At 35.4% G+C, this 21,067-nt stretch overlaps 1 protein-coding gene across 2 annotated transcripts in view; it reads left to right on the forward strand.

Annotated features, from left to right (window-relative positions):
- Window positions 1–331: 331 nt before the first annotated feature.
- LOC148960407 (E3 ubiquitin-protein ligase MARCHF6-like) overlaps window positions 332–21,067 on the forward strand; it is a 51,541-nt gene continuing 30,805 nt past the window's right edge. The window contains exons 1-14 of one of the 2 annotated variants that reach the window (XM_089116148.1): window positions 332–874; window positions 3,077–3,176; window positions 7,954–7,986; window positions 8,354–8,394; window positions 9,011–9,154; window positions 10,377–10,449; window positions 12,993–13,191; window positions 14,768–15,107; window positions 16,711–16,760; window positions 17,549–17,581; window positions 17,831–17,882; window positions 19,805–19,863; window positions 20,309–20,389; window positions 20,774–20,802. In XM_089116148.1, the coding sequence (XP_088972274.1) occupies window positions 850–874; window positions 3,077–3,176; window positions 7,954–7,986; window positions 8,354–8,394; window positions 9,011–9,154; window positions 10,377–10,449; window positions 12,993–13,191; window positions 14,768–15,107; window positions 16,711–16,760; window positions 17,549–17,581; window positions 17,831–17,882; window positions 19,805–19,863; window positions 20,309–20,389; window positions 20,774–20,802 (1,259 nt within the window). In that variant the 5' untranslated portion in view covers window positions 332–849. The remainder of the gene's footprint in view (window positions 875–3,076; window positions 3,177–7,953; window positions 7,987–8,353; window positions 8,395–9,010; window positions 9,155–10,376; window positions 10,450–12,992; window positions 13,192–14,767; window positions 15,108–16,710; window positions 16,761–17,548; window positions 17,582–17,830; window positions 17,883–19,804; window positions 19,864–20,308; window positions 20,390–20,773; window positions 20,803–21,067) is intronic. The other variant, XM_089116149.1, reaches the window with a different exon arrangement.

Here is a 21,067-nt window from a genome sequence, read left to right on the forward strand (position 1 = left end):
CCCCAAAGCCTCTTTGATGCGAAGATCCCAATTTTTCTTGACGTCGTTTAAAATCCACTTCTAATCATTATTATCCTCTCGGTGGTATGGAGATAAATGAATGGATAAAGAAAATGTTTCTGTCTTTAAACGATGTATTGTATGACGCAAAAGAAATGAATCTTAGCATTACGGAAGGGAAGTTAAAGGCACTAGTTTCACAGGACATTTAAAAATGCATTATGCGACGTTGATTGAATTATATTGTGGGAATGTACAGTATCTGCACTATCGTTTTGAACTGAAAAAAATGGAATAATTGTAAAGATGGGGATAAATTACAGTAATTATGATTTGTTGATTTCAAAACTACTTTTTCGCTTTGAAACAATCCTTTCCCATTCTCGTTGAAAATTTCGTATAGCGGCCTCGACCCGGCCGGCGCTAACCTCGTTTCGTCTTGTTATGACATAATTATTCTTTGATGTTGGAGCGGCCTACTGGTTTTAAATCTCACATAACATTAAACAGCTGGAATCACAAGACGGTAAAAGATGAAACAACGCAAAGATAAGAATGGAATAAACAAATTTTAGTATCAAATTTTGTAGGCAAACAGTACGTGCTCTATATTTTGTTGTTGTTGCCCCGTCAGTCTTGATTCCAGTGAACTTTCAATATATTGGCCTAGACGATTCGATCGAGTTCGTATTAGGTCGTATCGTGGAAAAGGGAAGGCCCAAGCAGAAAGACGTGGCCAGTCAAGAAATATTGGTTTGTAAAAGGGAAGCTGTCAATAAGAGAGACTCAAAAGTAGCTACTTAAAGAGAGACAGAAAAGCAAGTGAGAATTCTCTTGAGTCATATCAAAATGGATAGTTACGATCCCGGAGAAGGTACAGAAAATTTTTATGTGCAAGTAAACTAAATAACTGTTACTCAGAACAGTGGCGTGGTGGCTCGAAATTGGCTAGGGGGCACCAAACTTTTTGGGCGCCCCAGAGGTATAACTCTATCCGACCGTTGAACGTGAATTAAAGTGGGGGAGGGGGGCACAATGTTAACATGGTATAAGGGAAAAGGCTTTCTTGAAATCTGCCACCAAGGTGTAACCATAAAGGTGTAACCATGTAATAAAATAAGTTTTTCTATTCTATGGTGTAAAATTAGAGACTGCAGGAAGCTGCATCTAAAGTATTATCAACATCGATTTAGATTGAAGGAAGATCCTAGGCAGTATTGATAAGCTTTTCTTATCATTATGCCCAAATGTTTAGAGTTTTCAGAGGTTTAATGGAAGCTATGATTGGTAGCAAGAAAACTTTTATAAGTATAAAATTCTTGAATGACTGAAAACTCATTTTAAACATTCACAACATAGATTTAGAAAAAGAGGAAGATCCATGAGAATTTTCAAAAATGTCCTTTATCACTATGCTCCAATGTCAATATTATAGAAATTTATAGTGAAAGCCACCACCATGATATTTGAAAAAATTTGAAATTATAATTTTATAGGGATGACCAGAAACTGCCTCTAAAATATCTACAACATAAATAGATTTAGGTTCAAAGGAGTTATTAGAAAGTATTCATAAGCCTATTTTTATCATTATGCCCCATAGTTTATCTATTTTAAATGTGACATAAAGGCGGTAAAAGTATTGCAAATTTTAGGAACAATTTAACAATCAACGACAAATATATAAAATTTCAACAGAAGAAATGTACTATTGAAAGTACCAGGCTAAGTATCTTTGTAAAGTTAAGGTATCATTTTATAACTTTGATCATATGCATAGTGCATGTATGCCCTCTCTTTAAAATCACCCTTTTTCAATGGAAGCTTCAAATCCTTTGTTATCGCTGATACCTTTTTTAATAAAGGGTATCTTGAATTTTGATTGAATTCCACTAATCTCCCTTGGGATTTTTATATACTTCAGATAATTAATACACATATTCAACTTACAGCCTCGTTTTGAATAATTTTTTATATTTGTTTGTACAAAAATGTGGACCCTGGATTAAGATTAAGAGCAAGACTTTAAGCCTATATAGAAATTTTAATCATGTGAACATAAAAGTAGCTTATGAAAACAGACAAAAACTACTTGAAATTTTTCATTACTATGAGAATACGAACATTCCATTTCAATTTTTTCTTAAACTGTTTCCATTGTGGCCCATATTGTTTGGTCAATATGAAAACGAGGGGTTCCCATTACTCTGTTTTTGTCTGTTCACAAATCCTATGTTTGAGCTTGTTTTAAAAATGAAGATGAACAAATTCCTTTTTAAAGGACTCTATTTTCACTTCGATTCAAAAACAATTTGTTTCAAAATGCTTCCGTTCTAAAATGACTTGTCTGTTCCCCTTAAAATGACTCTGTTTCATAATAACTTTAGACCTCACTATCAAATGATCCATTAATGGGAACACAAAATAAAAAACAGTTTCATTCAGCTGTATTTTCTTGTGAAAATGGAGTAATGGGAACAGGGTAAAAATTTTTATGATTGAATAACACATTTTTAATTGCCCCTTGCTTTTTGTTAGTAAAAGGGGGCTGCTTTTTGTTTTTATTTGCTTAAGCTATTTTATCTGATTCTTCCTTAACTTTGCTGGGCAGAATTGAAACTTTGTTATGTTGATGTCGACAGTACCCTTGAGGATGATTTAATTGTTTGTGGAAGGTGAAATCATTCACTTTGAAAATTTGTATTCAATACCAATGAATGGGGAGATATCATTGAGAGCTAGGGATGAATGCCCCAAATCGAAGCAGAGAATGGTAAAAAACATCAAAAAGCATTGGCAGAGTCTTTTTGATTGTTGGGTTTCTGATTCTATTCCTAAAGAACTAGCAAACTGGTTGAAAATTATATTGTTTTTCTTTCAATGATTGGAAAAATGTTGTTGTTAGTAGATTTGTAAATGTTTATGTTTACATAGTTTTCTTTCAAATTTATAAAAGAGCTGTAACCCACCAAAAGAATAGCAGCAGAGCAATTTTAGATAATGGTTCTAGGGTTTTCGCCAGTCTTTGCTTTTTATCTTTCCTGATTCATATTTAACTGAATGCTGTTTTTTCTAGCTGATATTTGTAGAGTTTGCAGAGCTGAAGGAACTGGAGATAGACCTCTTTATCATCCTTGCATGTGCACTGGCAGTATCAAGTTTATTCACCAAGAATGGTATGTAATTTGACTTCGATTAGCAAATCTTGTGAATGTTATCAAACAGCTTTAATCTGCTCAAAATCAAGACATAAAAATTGTCAAAAGCAATCTATTTATACACAACTAGGACAATCCTTTAGTCATATTTGCTTCAACAACAAAGATGAAAGCTTTTTGAAAATGGAAGATTGAACAACCAGAGGCTAGAGAAAACTGTTAAAGATGACTTTAATATGATGTCCAAATAATGCTTTGATATAGGTGCAAGCTAAATAGTGAAGTAAAATAGCAGGAAAGTTATGTATGATATACAGGAACAAAGCAATACGACGACAAGAATCCAATCTCACGACATAAAATTTTCAAAATAAATTAAACTTAAAGAATATACTAATATTTCACCCCGGCATACAGGGCTTCATCAGAGTAAATGAAACAAACAAGTGAATGGATTTGAAATGTGAGATAGTGATTGGAGGATGTTGAATGGTGTGGCTGCAGCACAGTGGAGAAAAAATGGGATGATGGAAGTGGGGAAGGGAAGGGTGGTGGGTGATGTATGGCAGTGAGATGAGAAATATTACATGTTAGTGTTACATGCGGATTTTTCTACCAATAAATGCATATATAGGAATCACATTAAAATTTTAATTTTATGATATATTTATCTTGATGATCACAAAACATTTAAGATGATAGTTGTCCTCGCAAAATTAGAAGTCTTCTCAGCTCATTCAAAATTCCGGGCCACTCTATTTACAATTTCATCATAAGAGGCCAGGTTGGTAATTTCATTCTGCTTATGATTTCAAATGTGCATTATTTTCTCATTTGAGATTTCCTTAAATCTTTTTTGAGTTGCTCCGAGCCTTGCCTTTATTAATCTTAGCTGCCACAGCTATAGTTTTGGAGCACCTTGAAAGCACATAAACCAAGATTTCCATCTTTAAATTTTTCTGCATTTTGTAATCATGTTTTTCTGCATATTGTTTTCTGCACATCTTTTTCTTTACCAATGTCAACATCAGAGTCTTTGCATTGGAAGGTTGTATCTTCTGGGATAGACAAAGCAAGATAACTTGATACAATGTTGTCAAGCTGTTTATGTACAAAGTTGTCCACTCACTAAATCTTGATTTTAGATTTCTTTCTGACATAAACAATACCTTAAAACATTGCTTCTGAATTTTCCTTGAAATTTTCAAACTTCCAACTTGGAATGTTATGCTGTCCCGTATTAACAGAGACAGTGATAAAGTTTCTAATTTTTAGTTTTCACTTTTTTAGGTTAAATATTTGTTCTTTCATGTAACATAAGGTGCCTATCTAGACCGGTTCCATAGGTTTAAAAAAACCGGTCAAATTCTAAAAGCTATGTTTCTATGTAAATCTTGAATTTCTATCCAAAATGTCAACTGCAACAACTGCTGAATTTCTTCCAGAATGACAACAGTTTTGAACCCCCACACAAGTTCTTAATTTCGTAAGGACAACTCTCCCTTGTTGCAAAGATTCCGACAGAGTTCCCAGCTTCCTTATTCATCTTTTATCTCAAAGTATCCAAGGAATTCAAAATCAAGGAAATCTGTCGCCACTCAAAATGACAGTTTAGATTATGCTATCTATGATCCAATATTGAAACTGGTGGCTATTGTCTTCTGAAAACCTGTGAAAACTGGTGCTCAAATGTTTCCTTTTGCGAAAAGAAAACGGTGGCTGGAAACCATATTCAATATCAATATCCATAGCTCCAAGGTGTGGACACTTCAGTACAAAATTATACAAAATGGAATACGGGGGCAAAATAGAAACCGAGGTCTAGTATTGTGGAACTAGACATTCTTTTTCGGAAAAATTCAAGAAAATTAGAATTGAAGTTGCAAGAAAAGGATCAAGATCATGCTGAATGGAGTAAAATTGTGACATTTTAGATAAAGTTTGGGCAAATTAATCACATTTTCAGGCCATGCTGGGAATGGCGTGCGATCGCACGCCCACGCCTTGGCACACGCCTTCCGTTGCTCAGAAGTGCAGTTTATCGCACGCCTTAAATAATCTGAACACTTTATTCTAAAGTGACCAGTATGGCCCAATGTAATTTTTTTATCATAATTCAACTATGAACGAAAGGTGATAATCACGCAATCGTTTCTATTTGATTTCTACTTGACGAAAAATTTGGCGAATATTCTAATTTGCTTAAAGTTATGGTAAACATTTTCTGGATGAAAACATCCACTTCTCAATTTCTTCAGATTCTAGTAGCCGGACTTTCAAGGCACACAATGATACCATGTCTAAAACTAACAGAAGTTTTGAAAGTGGCGAAAAACTCCTGTAAACGAAGATTTCCATAATTTTTTTATCAAAGTTTTGAGTTGAGGTCTGAAAATCGCTCGACCTTTTAGGCCGATAATCCTTGCTTTGCAGTTGTGGTCGCTTGTCTCATTTGCAATAACTGCAGTGGAATCACGATATAAGGAACCCCGGATATAACGAACTTCCCGGTATAACAAACTAAATGCCTGGTCCCTTGGATTCTGCGTAACAAACTCCTTACAAATTCTCTCGGTATAACAAACCCCGGATATAACGAACTCTCGTTATCACGAACCATTTTTAGGTCCCTTCATCATAATTACCCTTGATATAACGAATTTTTATAAATTTTTCATCTGTTATTTTTGTTTATTTATTTTCGGTGTTTATTTATCACTTTCTCTTGGGGAGAAATCATTGTTATAATCGGCAAAACATGCCGATGATACATTTCAAGTACTGGCTGATAGACTCAGACCACAAGATGAAAGTTTGATTGCGTCAGAAATTACTGCAAATGAGTACATTGACACTACTGAATACCTTTTTACATATGAGACATTGGCAATGAGAGACGACAAAACTTTATTGAGAGACCCAGATGGAGAAGCAGAAAAAGACAAATAAGAATGTGAAGTAATTGAAGACATCATTCAGGCACCAACTAGGAGCGAAGTGATACCAGCTTTGCCAATCTCTTGGTCCCAAGTTATAAAAGGAACATTAAGATTTTCATTTTCAATGACCAGCCAGTTGTATTATTTGAATTCAGATTGGTTTTTTTGAGTTAAATGGTACATGTATGGCTGTACATGTGCACAGAGGTTGGAGATAGCCTAAACAAGCCCACAACAGGTTTTTTAGGCGTGAACTGCGAAAGGACCCCCAAAAAACGTTATCTCTCGGTTTAACAAACTCCCGATATACGAAATATTTTCTGGTTCCCTTCAGAGTTCGTTATATTGGGATTCCACTGTAGTTACAACCCCATGGCACATGTAAGGCTTTGTTTATTTAGACAGGCTTATTGATCTTTAAGCTTTAAATGATTTGAACCGGATTACACTGTGGTTTACGAGTGTATCTTGCAAGTGCGATCAGTAAAATCCCGTTTTCTCAGGACTCACAATTCCTCTATATACAGTTTACTTTATGTGCATTTTTCTAATCTGTATGCAAATACAAAACATTTTAGAAACTTTTACTAATAAAATGTGGGCAAAAATGTTCCAAAATTAAGAGACTTTGAATTGTGAGGATTTAGCTACTATAGCTTTCTTACAAAATATAAACGTGCAATTAACCATTTAATTCGTTCTAACATTAGTCAACAGATAAGTTTTCTTTATGGTGAAAACACAGTTAGAATTCTTAAATTTTGAGAACAAGATTGTCAGGAGAAGCAGACCAGAAGGGTTTATAAACTGCAGGATTACATATTAATTAACCTACCTTATTGTTAATGTTTTTCTCTTTAATATGTTGGGTTTGACGTTAATAAAGCTTGTTTGATAAAATGTATTGATTGGACTAGCCTTGCTTATGTTTTCTTATGATAAAGTTATGTAGTCTAGTCCTTATACAGCTGACTGTATTATTAAGTACTTTGGTGCAATAGCACACCATTGCACGCCTTGGCACCACAAGGAGTGCGATTCATTGCACCCCTGCCATTTTATTCCCAGCATGGCCTGCATTTTACTAACCTAATTTCATTAGCAACTTTCAGCAATTTTTATGGACCAATAACACCCAGGGCTGTAATGGGGTAAAGCACCCTGAAACCAGTGGACATTTCGGCTAGATCCACGTCAGGACACAAGGTTTAACTTTATGTTGGAAACCAACTGAGTTCTGTGCACCAAGGAACTCATTTTTGATCTCCCTGTGGTATAGTTTTAAGCTGCAAAGAATGCTTGTCATCGCTTCCAACTTATCCAGTAATTTTGTTTGTGAATAAAGTAGAAGGTGTATTGGTATCTTGAATAATCCAAAAAAGCCAACCCTTTCCAGATATTTTCAAACTGTTACCATGAATCATTCTTTCCGTTCTCAGTTTTGCACTTTGGAGCACTCAAGCTAACTTTTTCATAGCATGTAATGTTAGGAGATTCCTTAAACATATCATGGTCAAGATTTTGGTAGATACCAAAGATTTTGCTGAGAGAGTTAGATAGCCCTTTTTATCTCTAAAATTGTTCAAAGTCATTTTGTCATAATATGGTTCCATTCCCACTGTTTGAACCTCATTTCTTCCATGTGCCTCTAATTTTTTTCAGAAACATCTACATTCTAGATTCCCCATCAGAAGTCCTTTTAACATCCAGCTGTCAATAAATAATTTTTTAAGAGAAATTAACAGGTTATCAACATATTCCTTTTTTCAATCTTCATGTAGTTTTTTTTCCAGGATTTGTGAAAAGCGAACAGATTTTGATTTTTGTGAACTGAATTGTGTTTTTTTCCTTTCCAGCCTGGTACAATGGCTTAGTCACAGCAAGAAAGAGTAAGCACTTCTTTGATATAATCTATTCTATGATTAGAAATATGTATTTTGTTGGAAAGTATAAAATTATTTGCAGTTAGATATTCAATCTCCACTTCTAACGAGAATGGTTTTCAGTTGATTACGGATAACAAAGTAATTACAAAAGTACTCAGCAAATTTTACATTGACTTGAATACTTTTATTCTAATTTCATGTAGAACAACTGATATAAATCCTATTACATACTCACACTTATTAGTTAGCCAGTTTCTTATTTGTTTAGTTTTGTTCAGTTTGCGTATGTTTCAAGCTTTGCTTGTACCATTTTTGAAATGAGTTAATAGGCATATTCCAATTTCTGATTTATTTATGTTATTTTTTCCAGGATTTGTGAATTATGCAAACACAAATTTGTTTTTAAACCAAGTAAGTGTTTTTCTAAAGTATTCTGCATTCTTTTTAGACTTGTGTTAATACACTTGTGATGATATTGATAATTTTTGTCAACAATTGCAAAATGATAAGCTTTACCCATAGTTCTTTGCATTGATATTAATCCCAAATATTCAGACAAACTTAGTAGATCAAAGTATATCTATTATCTTTGAAATATGGTTTTTATTTTTCATGCAATTTGTTTACTAGTTGCCAGCATAAACATCTCAGCACAGCAAAGGTTTTTCTGCTCTACTTTTGTTTTGCTAAGAAATTTATGTTTAAAATTCATTTCCTCTTCTCTGATAAAGTTTCAGCTTTACCTTTTTAAGCCATTTTTCCCCAAGGATTTACTGTATTTTGTTCACTGATGTGTTTTGAAATTGTTTGCAGCTCAGTTATTTTGTTGGGTGATTTTTTTTATTCATTTCTAAATCTGAATTTTTTCCTTACCAGTCTTAGGCCTTATCAGACATTTATACTCTGAGAAAATGTCTCAAAAATGTCTTTACTGTGCTATCTTCAAATTTTGTGTTACAAAATAATTATAAAAAATTTGTTTGTCTGCTCTACTTTTTGTAATGCATTACTTTCTCTTTTTTAATAGTTTATGCACCTGATATGCCACATACATTACCAGTGACAGAATTTGTAACTGGTCTTGGCAAAAATCTCGGAAAAGCTTTGCAGTATTGGTTTCATTATACTCTGGTGGCCATTGCCTGGCTTGGGGTTGTACCACTCACATCTTGTAAGTGTTTGTGATTTGTTTATGTCTGTTTCCATCCATTGCACTGCATGTAATTTTTATAAAATGCTAGTAACCAAACTTCCAGAAACGTGGAAATTGGGCTCATCAGATTTGGACAAGATGGTTTTGCAGATACCTTTATCAATTTTCATTTGTATTGACACTTTGGGAAAGCCACCAAAATGCTTTCAATTTTTTACATGCCACCAGGATGAAGAAAAGTTGAGGAAAAGAAAACTATTTTCTGACATTTCTACTTCCTCTCTAGAGCATGTGGATTTGTCTCACCATCACAACATTCAACAATTTCCATTTGGATTACTGTTCTCATATTTAGGGTGTAATGCCCCAAAATTTTCCATGTGCTTACTTGACAAAATCCAATCAAACGCCATTAACCTTATCAACAACTGCAACTTCACAAATTCTCTTCAACTTCTTTCTCATCAGTGATGTGTCATAGTCTCTCAATTTTTTACAGATTTTACCACATCCCTGGTCCCCTGAGTCATTTAGGTAATGCCAAATACTCTTCTATTCCAGTGCTCATTCCTTCCATTCCTTCCACTCCAAGTCTCTTTGCCAAATTCATGATTTCTGTCCCACAACTCATCCTTCCTCCCTCAGATCTTGTAAACTTTGGAGCGCTCTACCCTCTTCATGCTTCTGAGACTCTTTTTAAACTAAAACTAACAAGCTGGATCTTTCCTCTCTCTCTTAAGAAACTCTCTTTTCTTTCCCTTGATAGGGGTTCCACTATGGGCTCCCAGGCCTTTCCGTAACATCAACAACTAACAAAAAATTATTTATTTATTTAGGAATAAGTACTGTAGGAATACCGGAATAAGTCATTGTTTTTAGTGTTGATGAAAAGTAAGCAACATTTAGGGCAGGAAAATTTATGAAAAACTTTGAAGTTTTGATTGACTAAAGTGGGGTTAAACGTTTCCAAAAAATCAATTATGATGCAAGTGGGTATCCCAGCATATCTTGGATCGAAGTAATATATTAGTAACTTAAGTAATTTACTTTGCATTCCTAAAAGTTTTACTTTATTTTCAGATAATTTACACTTTTTGTCGTTTTTAGAAGTTTCTTGAGTACAGATTTGATCATGTTGATCATCATTATTTGTGTGTAGAAACAGAAATGCATATTCAATTGAAAATCCTGAAAATGTCTGGAAACTAATCTGATCTGAAATATTTTCTCGTTGTTCTAGATCGAATCTATAAATGCTTCTTCGCTGGTTCTCTCAGTTCGCTGTTGACCCTCCCACTGGACATCCTATCAACGTAAGAATTTCTTGTATCTGTATTGCATTAATATACTAGCCTAGAACAGCATGGGTTTGCTGCAAAAATTAAGGATGGTACATTGCCTGGCATAAGTCCTTGCGATGTCCTATAACCAATCTTCCTGTTTCGCAATTTTATTGATTTCTAGTCAATAATATCAAATGAGGCTTTCCTTCCTTTTTGTTGAGAATTCTGTCGCAATGAAATACTTTTACGGTTCACCTTATATCTTTGAAGTTCTGAACCTGATGCTAAAAGTTACCATTGAGGATTTGCAATAATCTACTGTAATACACCAAAGTTATTTTCAAGCGTTTATTTGTTGGCAAACTGTGGTAACATAGAGATAATTCCTTAATATGCGAAGTGTTCTTTCTTTTTATCAACCGACAACCAAACCTTCAGACTACCAGAGTTATACATATGCCATTTTTCTTATTTGCAAATTCAGTAACAAAATATCTACGTTAAACGGAGCAACTGGAGCCTGATTAGTCGGTAATTTTAGGGATACGCTCGGGAGCCTATAGCAAAGCCTTAGCAAGGGAAGGGAGGAATGATCGAGGAAAGGGAGGGGTGAAGTTTGATGATGGCATTAAGCGTGAAACCTGGAACCGTCTTGTTGTAAACAGTAAAGCTTAGAGGGGCATTCCATGTCAAGTGGGGACAAAAAATTGCAGTTTTGGATCTCAGTGTCATAGATTTCCCTCCTTTCAGAATGGAGCTTTGCATGGCCCAGTAAACTGGCAATTTTTTTGAAAATTTTCGAAGATTATCTACTCCAGATAATGTAGAATTTTGAGAAAAGTATTTTTCATCGCTAATTAAATGATAGGGTTGTGTTTTTCTACTAAAATGTCAATACGTAGTGTTAAGGCTGATTTCCACTAGACGAATTCTTTCGCGCGAATCGAATAAATTTTCGTAGCGATAGAGAAGGACCGTGGTCTACTTTCTGCGAATCGATTTTTTTCGCTGCGAAATTTGAGAACATGAAACCGCGCATGCTCACACTGGAAAAAATTCGATTCGCGCGAAAGAATTCGCCTAGTGGAAATCAGCCTTAACTTGTACCGCCATATAACGAATCAGCTTGGCGGCTTTTTATTGGTTGAATGGCTTTATGCTTTTATGTGTAGAAAAGGAGGGTTCTAAGTTGCTGCCTCGAACACATAACGCTTAATGTGCGATACTCAACAAAAAACCAACTACTGCAAAGTATTTATATCTATATCTATACATAAAAAATGTAAAAACAGGAGTCACTTTGACCCAACATGGATATATTTTTAATTAGATTTGGCCCTACCCCTGCTGCATATTAACATACGGAGAGGAACGTTCTTTGACTCTTTGAATCAGCACTGATTAAAACTAGGACTAATATGACGCCATGTTTTCGGTCACTTGTGGGTCAGAGGAAAGATTTTGTTTAGAAAGGTGTGTCATGTTCCCTTAACTCGAATTTTCTTAATCTTAATCATTTTCTCTTAACAATATTCATAATCGGTTCTGTTACAACGCTTCAATCAGTTCTGTAATCGACATAGTTTTCTCCTAATTGACAAAAATTTTATATTTCCTGTAATTAACTTAAATTTCAAAAGAAAAGGAAAATGATGCCATCAATTTAATTTCATGATCGTCCCATTTTTATAACATGCTTTAGGGTCACGATGACCATGCGACTGAAAAAGCACTTTTAGAATAATCAACAACTAGCAGGCAACTAGGTACGGGGTTGGGTAGATGTTAACTTGCCAGAAAAAGAAGCTGCAAGCAACGACACAGAATGCATTGCCTTAGACTGCTCCAGGCGCTTGATAAAAATTACTTCTTAGTAATGTTCTTAAATTGTTACTGTTTCTTGTTTTCCTGGTTTGCCTATGGCACAGAAGTTTTGTTGATGATAGAGAATTCACTGATTATATGGCATAGCTTGTATGAAGAGATTGTTTAAATATCTAGTTTGAAATGGTCTTGGCAACATTTTTTACTTACTATGGAGGGCAGGTACCTTCCGTTTGTTAAGAGTCAAGCAACTCATAAGCAACTTGAAAGGCTGCAACCTCGGATATCTTAAGCAGCTTTGATGGCTGGACCCGGGTCAGGTTGTCTATTAATTTAATTGTAATTGTCTCTGCCTAAACATATCCGTTGTTGAACCGAATGAATTATTAAACTGTTTTTTACAATAACTGAACTAGGAGTGGGGTCAAAAGTGCGGCACTATCATTAGGCTATTTTAACATTTTGAACCGAGTTTTTGTCGAAATAGAAATTTAATTTATCCAATGAAATTGCTAAGACTAACAGTTTTTCGTCTGGCAACAATTTTCGGCGGTATATTATGCTTTAAAGGTTTAAATGTCACATTTGCTAAACATTTTTCATATGGAATGAGGATTTATCCATGTGGGAGTGGGAAACTCAGATTGGGACTTGAGTTACTTTTGCATCGAATTTTCCTTGTAAACAAAAACTTTTTAGGAATGGAGTTTTGAGAAAATCCTTAGTTGATGACTCTTTTTCTTCCCTAGAAATGACATGTTTTCCGACTGTCTCAAAGGATGTTTTGTTGTTGGGTGCTCGGTGTGTGCGTTTATTGTCCTGGTTTGGTTAAGAGAACAGATTGTTGTTCATGGCGGCCCTGATTGGCTGGAGGGCCAAGTCGAGCCAGTTAGACAAATGAATCTGCCAGCAGCTGCCAGAGGCTGGTTTGCGGGTGTCTTCGGACAGGTATACCTCTCTTCAAACCGTCTTGTTCATTTGCCAGTGTGTCTTTACTGAAAAATGTTTATGTTATTGAGAAGGTTATCCGTTTAGATCACCCTTCGCACAAGCCCGTAGCCAGGCCTGTGGGGTAGGGGTGGCAAATTCCCCAGACCTGTTGCAGATAGACGTTTCAGCAATTTTTCTTCTGAAGTTTTTGCTTTGTTCAGCGAAAGTTTTTGAGCGCTAGGCACCATCGTAAGTCCTTCATGGACAATGAGAGACCCCAATAAACAATTCTCCTTCCGTCAGTATTAGTTTGACGCAAATTTTTATATCAATCCACTGGAAGCTCCACTAAAAAAATTAGAGACAAATAACTACCCCTTGGCTACGGGCCTGACTTCACATAAAGATTGCGTTTTGGTCCTCATCTTTTGCAATTTTTGGAAGCAGATACCTGCTGTTGATCAGATTTAGCCTGAACAGGGATGCCCGAGAGGGGAAGTGCGGGGCAACCACCCCTCTTGCCCTTTTAAGGGATAATAGTGCAAGATGAGGAGCGAAGCGGCCTTTTTATAGAATACCCTTATCAATTTTCCTGTTTTTAAAGGGCGACGTTACTGAAAACGTGTAAAAAGTTTTGTATGTCAGAAGTATGCCTATTTTCAAGACGCCTACAGCATATCAAAATACGACTGGCTCTTCTTCTGAATAGCTTCGGAAGAATAGCTGAAGACAACGTACCATTTTCTAAATTATCTTGTTTTCAAGCCTGTCCTAAGTTTTGGCTCTAAAAAGGTTTTTGGTATAACATAAAAATTATTTTTGAATAGCATAGAAAGCCTACCCAGGGTTACTTTCAAAAAACAGTAAATTTTAAAAATTCTCTGATACTCTGTAGCAGGTTATGAATTCTCACTAGCAAGATTAAGCAGTTTTTGTAATCGTATTTATAATAACGAATACAAACAAAATAGAAAAGGGTTTTCATTCCTACTATATAAATCTTGCCCATAGTATGCTGGAAACGCACAGAACTCGATAAAAATTGATACATAAGCTTGATTTTAATAGGTATGACATTAATTCCTTCGGCGATTCTACCGGGGGGAGGGGGGGGCATTCCCATACTTGACCTGACAGGATGTGCCGCGAGACCGGGCATCCTCTTTAGCTAAATTTCTGGGACAGGGTATCGTAATTGTGAAAATCTATAAGAAGAAATACGTGAGAACAGCTTGCTGTGCTTTTAGAATTTTCCTTAGAATGAGTATGTATCATTTGCTAGTGCTAAATATCACGAGATCTAGTATGTTTTACCAGAATTGTGCCGTATTTTCAGCATACTTTTATGGGGCAGGGTGTGCTTTTCGCAATTGTTTTATGTGACAGGGTTGTGTTGCAAAAAGGTTTTCGCTTACCCCTGACATTTATCTAGTCAAGTGCCCCCTCCCGGGGATTTTACCTCTCTGTATCACTGTTAGCGAGGGTAATTTCCTGGCCAGTTTGCACATCTTCTGTTTCATGATCATCCTGACAATCCACATCTTCCTGTATGATTATCCGACATCTAAGCAGGGGACATCTTCAAATCTGCTAGGGAGATGGCCATGCGCATAATGGTGATCAAGATAATGTGCACGAAGTCATGGCGGATCATCAAGCTGCCGAGGAAAACGAAAATGGAGAAGATAATGAAGAGGAAGATGGAGAAGAAAATGGAGAAGAAAATGGAGAAGGAAATGGAGAAGAAAATGGAATAGAAAATGGAGAAGAAGAGGATAGAGATGTTGAGAATGAGGTGCAGGCAGATTATAACATGTTCGTAGAAGTTGAAGTAGAGGTATTAGAAGAAGAAGAAGAAGAAGAAGAAGAAGAAGAAGAAGTAGAAGACGAGGAACCGGAAGTCGACCAGCCAGCCCCGGCAGAAGATAACCCTGGTAAGACTCCTTCACAGGGATTTAAAGAGTTATTATTACATTAATGGGGTAATTTGTAGTTTACTTCAGATTTTAACCCAAATGTCAAATATTGTCGCCTAATGTATTAGCAAAGGTTTTTGAAGAAGAAGTAAGTTTCTTATTAGAGTTTTATTAGACATTTTTTAAAGGGGCTTGCGTAGAAATATAAACAGCGCCTGCGCAACAGGTGCGAGGATGGCTCAGTTGTTAGAGGCGCTGACTACAGACATAAGGGTCCGTGGTTCGGGTCCCTGGCATGACCAAACTTTCACCCAGAGTGAGGAGAGTCGCCAGCTCTCTGTAATTCCAGGCGTAGGAATCACGAGGTGTGGTCACATCGAGAGGAAAGACCAGGACACTGCTCGATAAGCATAAGGTTCTCAGTGCCTTAAAAACTACCTTCGGATGCTAGGTAGCAACAAATACAAATACAAATACAAATACAAACTATTTTTGAGCAATTTCTTTGGCCTTTTTATGAGCATTTTGGGCTGAGTTGCGCACCCGTCTGGCCTTCTTTTGTAGTAAATCCCATCTGGGATCCCTGCCCCTTCATTATAAGACTTATTTGGATTATGTCATGATGATAGTGAAAATCTATTTAAGGATAAAAAGTTCTCGCTAATAAGCTTCATTCAATTGTTTAGAGACAAAATATTGTGTGATTATCTTGATTTGCTTCAAATATTGAATTTAGCAGCAAGAAAACATTCTCATTTTGTTTTACATTTTCAAGCGGTGTCGACCAATGCTTACCAAACTCTGAAACTTGAGAGTTATTTTATCAGTGGTTTTTCATGCGCAAAATAACAATAATTGTAATTCTAAGAATGTTGTTTATGGATTCCACTTTCATCAACGAGTATCCAGTGAGTCTGCCATCAAATCCAAAATATTTATAAGAGTTTTTTTTTCTCTTCAATGAATACACTACAGGTTGGATTTCATGCGAGCGCTCGAATCAGGATATTTTTACATCTTTTGATGTAATAATGGCTCGCGTGTTAGAATGCACGTGTTCTGAAGAAGACAATTTTCAAATTAGAAGTGGACCTCTGGATGCATGGCGACAGCACGAGACCTTAAATCGTTAAAAACCGTAATTCCTCGAACTGGTTCTCTTCTTATAAGCATCACTCGAATACGCCCCACCCTGATAGTAAAATTTTTGTATTAGTCCCTATCCTCATGCTCCTTTGCTATGACATCTCAGAAAGAAATATAAAATAAAATTTCAACTGAAATGAACTTGAAAATCACGAGAAAGCTTCGAAACGAACATATAGATGATTCTATAAGGCCCCTCCTTTAATTAGCCTACCTCCGAATGAGCTCTATCTAAAAATTCATTAATTGACGAGCTCCCTGTGCGCTATTTCGAGGATATACAGTATGGGCATGAAATTTTTTAAATCTGCAAAAATTGCAGATTTGAAAATATCCTTAGGCGTAAGAGAACGGTACGATTTTTATCCATTTTTTAAAAATTAATTTGTTGCTCTTTCTATGTATTTGTGAGACTTTCTATAACTTTTCGTGTAATGTCTTCCAATGAAAATTACCTTTGATCGTTTGTTCATAGACTGGAACTTGGAGTGGGAAAGGGCTGCAGAAGATCTCACTTGGGAGCGTGTATGTATTGCAAATGAATTTAGTAGTCAAGCATTAACGATTCCTTTTTTTCTGTAATGAGGTAATTCGCCTGTCTAGGCTTTGCTGATTCTTTGATAATTGTGAAAAGTTTTGCAGTGTGCCAATTGCATCAGGGCCTTTTCATAACCAATTCACCAGTTTCCTAACTTGCTCGTTTTAAATCGAAGTCAATCTGCTTGACATTGTCTTTGTAATAACTACTAATCATACACTTCCACCAGTCATCTCGAGATTTTTCGGGTCGTTGTTTATAGGTCTCTGAAACCGTGCATTTGTTTGTTTCACATCCTGCAAAAACTGGATGCTTAAAATCTTGACAGTTTTACTCTTTTGGCTGATTAGAAATTTAACTTTTGGCTCAAAATGTCTTATTTAGCTTTTGTGAAATTTAGTCAAAACCAACTCAGCCTGGGTCTCGAAAGACATATGGAAAGAAGAAGCACCAATTTGTTTTTTAATTGTGTTACATTTGATGGTTTCTATTCAGAGTCAATGCATTGATTTTAATTACGCATTTCTGCAATGACAGAAAAAATTTCAAAATTTAATTATAGTACCTTTTTGTCCAAACATAGAAATTTTAGATAATAAGCAAGCTTTTGTTAGAAATTAATATCAAGGTACAAGTCAAAATACCTCCAAAGAAGAATTTGCTTCAATAACCTGTTTATTGTTTGGGTATGATAGAATTCAAAACGTCTTAGTAAAAAAGACGCCCTTTATGACATATGTTGTTATGCACTCTCAGAACATTTTTATTTTCACAGTTTTTAGGCCTGGATGGATCTCTTGTTTTCTTGGTAAGTAGCCAAATTACGTTCATTTCATAATCCTATCTCTACTTATCTAAGCCAGATCTTGCTGCTGTCTATCGTGAAATGTTATGACAATTAAACTGTCTAATTTCAAGTACATTATGACTTAAAATTCATCTTTTATTTGATTTTTTTCGTCTATAAATACAGTACAGAAAGAAACGTGCTGAATTCTGTTTTTTTCTAAAGTTCAAAGGAAATTCTACTCATGCATTTACACGACCTTTTTTTCAGGAGCACGTCTTTTGGATCATATCTTTCAACACCTCATTTGTTTTGATCTTTGGTATGTCATGTTTCATTCTGTTTTCTATAGGTATTTAATCGACCAAATAGACTTGATGAATTCTCTTTACTTTGTTAAACTGTGTTTTATAAAGGTAGTTAATTTTTGTACCTTAGTGTAGAATACTTAGATATCAGAGTAATGTTTAAGAGAGCAAACCACAAACTGTGAACCAATTATTCTGCTACCCCGACTTCAAATTTCTTGTCATTAAAGCGGATTTTTAAGCTCACTCAAGAGTTTGTAATAAAACCTGCTTTGTTAAAGCCCTGGATAGGAGCTTTCAGGCGCCTGATCTTCTTTTCAAATTTCGCATATATAATTTCGATTCTCTCGCACAAGGGGATAAAAGGAATTATGTTGCTTGTTCTTTAGTAGTGAGAAATTCTACGCACTAGATCCGGAATATTTTACATCAATTTTTCATCATTTCGAATTTTTGCCAAAATTTTCAATCTTTAGCAATGCTTTTGTTAAATACCTCTCTACATAAACAAAATTGAATCGTTCAAATAATGTTTTTGGGCATCTTGTACATTTTGAGTATTGAGATGCTACCATCCTATCCTGCTAAAGAGGAGAGGGGACTTTTTCGAGAAGGGGGAGGCTTATTCAAAAGGGCAGCTTATTTAAAATGCGTCCTTTTTAATGTGAGGCTTATTTGACACACATCTTATGTTACTCAAAGCTGACTCGTTACTCACAAAGCTGTAAGAGTATTGAGCTGGATGAAAAAGCTCCCGTTTGATGGAATTATTTTTATTAAGCTAAATAAAGTTTATCCAAGGAAAGACTGAATGAAGATTTTCTCATTGCCTGTTTTTTTAAAACCAGACGCCATAAGAAGGGGGAAATAGATTATTCAATCTTGATGCTATTGAGGGGGCTTATGCAAAAAGGGGACCAAATCAAATTTTTTTATGCACAATCTAAAACTGTGCGAGTTGATTGACAACAACAAAGTAACAATGACGATGCCATAGGGAGCATGATAGGCATGGCTACCCATTAAACTTCACTATTATATAGATGTACTAGAGGCTGTACCGTAATGTCTCGAATAAGCGCCCGGGCGCTTATTTGATTTTTGAGGCTCCACGGTGGGCGCTTACTCGATGGAGGCGCTTAATCGAGGGGCGCTTATTTAAAAAGTAGATTTGGGTGCAAATTGTGTTGTTCATTAATCTTTCGTGTTGAATTGCCTTCCAATTATGTTTTCGTTGAAAATTCGAATAAGCGCCCGTTTCTGAAGGTTGAAGTATGGGCGCTTATTCGAGGGGTGGACTCTTATTTGAGGGGGCGCTTGTTCGAGGCATTACGGTACTACAGTTTGTGAAGGTCACTTCTTGGGGATAGCCATTTAGATCGAATGATACAGAGGCTACTGCTTAGATAAAAAATTTTAGAAAAAGAAAGTAAAATAACCTGTGCAAGAAGTTTTGATATTGTCTTTAGTATGCTATAACTACATTATCTTGCATTAATGCTAAAAGAAAAATAAAGAAGGATGAAATTCAGCATAAATTTAACTTGTTTGAAATTTGCTGGTGCTACAAGAAGCATTCTACAAGAAGTGCCTAATCGAATAAATGCAGTGCTAGCAATAAGTCTTAGGTTCGATTATAGTTGCAAGGAAAATAACAAAATAATAACGGTAAGTAAGGAAATGGTTTACGCGATGAAACATAATTTTTAAATTTTTTATCAGTTTTATCGTAAATAAGTCAAGAGCAGATATTTTGACTGGTGAAAATCTTACTTGGGTTTAGCCCTCTATAAAAGTTTAAGTTGTTTCGACCTTTTGTTTTCAGAAAATACTCTATTTATTTTGAGTAAAGACATTAAACATAACATCCTGACAGCCATTTTTGCTATTGCCCTTTATCTGGATTTCGAAGTTATATGTATACAATATTTTTCAGCATTCTGCCCATATCATATCGGTCAGTTTACATTGAGGGCGATCTCATTGGATGTTGAGGTGTGTTTACTTATTTTACTGCAATTAGAAAATTATACTACTTTTTATAGGAGAATTTGGACAAAGGTACAATGTTTTGATGTATTATCGATGTTTGTAGATAAACGCAATGGCAAATTTGTTAATAATTTAGCTTCGTTAGAGTTGCAATGGCCTCAAAATCTAAAGCTTTAAAGTATTACGACGACCCAAATAAAGTATTACCCTTTTACATTATTTTCTTAGCATCCTCGAACTTTTATTTCAACCATGTCTTTTAACTTTAACTGCATCCTGGTATATACCCTTGTTTTGACGTCATGTCCCCTTTATTCCCTTAACCTCGAAAAATCCATATGTGAAGAATATCCTATTGTATGAGCATCCTCTTATTTAGAAGACGTCTTTTTACTCTGAAATATTTTAACAATGTTTAATGAGCTATTTAAGGATTTGTTGTTTTTAGCAGACAAGATCGGAATTTTTGTATCTGCTCACCTGCCTGGTTGGTTATTTTGCTGAAGCTGTTTCTTTGTTGGTTCTTCATGTATCCTTATCTTGATTTTTGCAGAAAACTGTTATTCATTTCCAATAATATTTAATTCAGTCTTGTTTTGTTCTATTTGATGTGATTCTACCAAAGCCTGACCTGTCAATCTTTCCTAAATTTTATGTGTTGAAATTTGATCCTTTGTTTTATTTTGGAGCAGCTATTGGTATGTCTTGAGAACAGCTTTGTCCCGAGAAAAGATTTTTACTTTTCACATTAGGCAATAAATGTCAAATTCCAGTATTTGAAAAGCATTTTTTCCTAGCCACGCCGCTTCTTTCTTGTGACTGTCACGTCGTTTCATTCTATGCACCCGATGGAAGACTCTCAAACCTGACTAAGCAATCGTTGTTTCTATTTTTTCCTTAACTTTTTATGCAGTCAATCGCAGGTTTATTGAACATGAAAAGGTAAGCAATTTTTTTCATATAAGATCTGATATATTTGTCTTATCCCATTCTCCTAGTTGTTTCAGTGGTTTTGAGCAAATCGGCGAGTATTTGGAGCAGCTGGTCTGTAATGCTTGGTTACAAAAAGGCATACAGCCAAGCATTTGTAATAATAATGTAAGTTCCATTCGCAATGCCTTCACTTGGAACATATAAGGGATGACGATAAAGTCATTAGATTGTGTGAAAAATAAACATGACGGGCAGCATTTTCAAAATAATATGG

The sequence above is a fragment of the Rhopilema esculentum genome, chromosome 4 (assembly GCF_057945365.1).
Source record: "Rhopilema esculentum isolate cy_ngs chromosome 4, ASM5794536v1, whole genome shotgun sequence".
Classification (NCBI taxonomy): Eukaryota; Metazoa; Cnidaria; class Scyphozoa; order Rhizostomeae; family Rhizostomatidae; genus Rhopilema; species Rhopilema esculentum.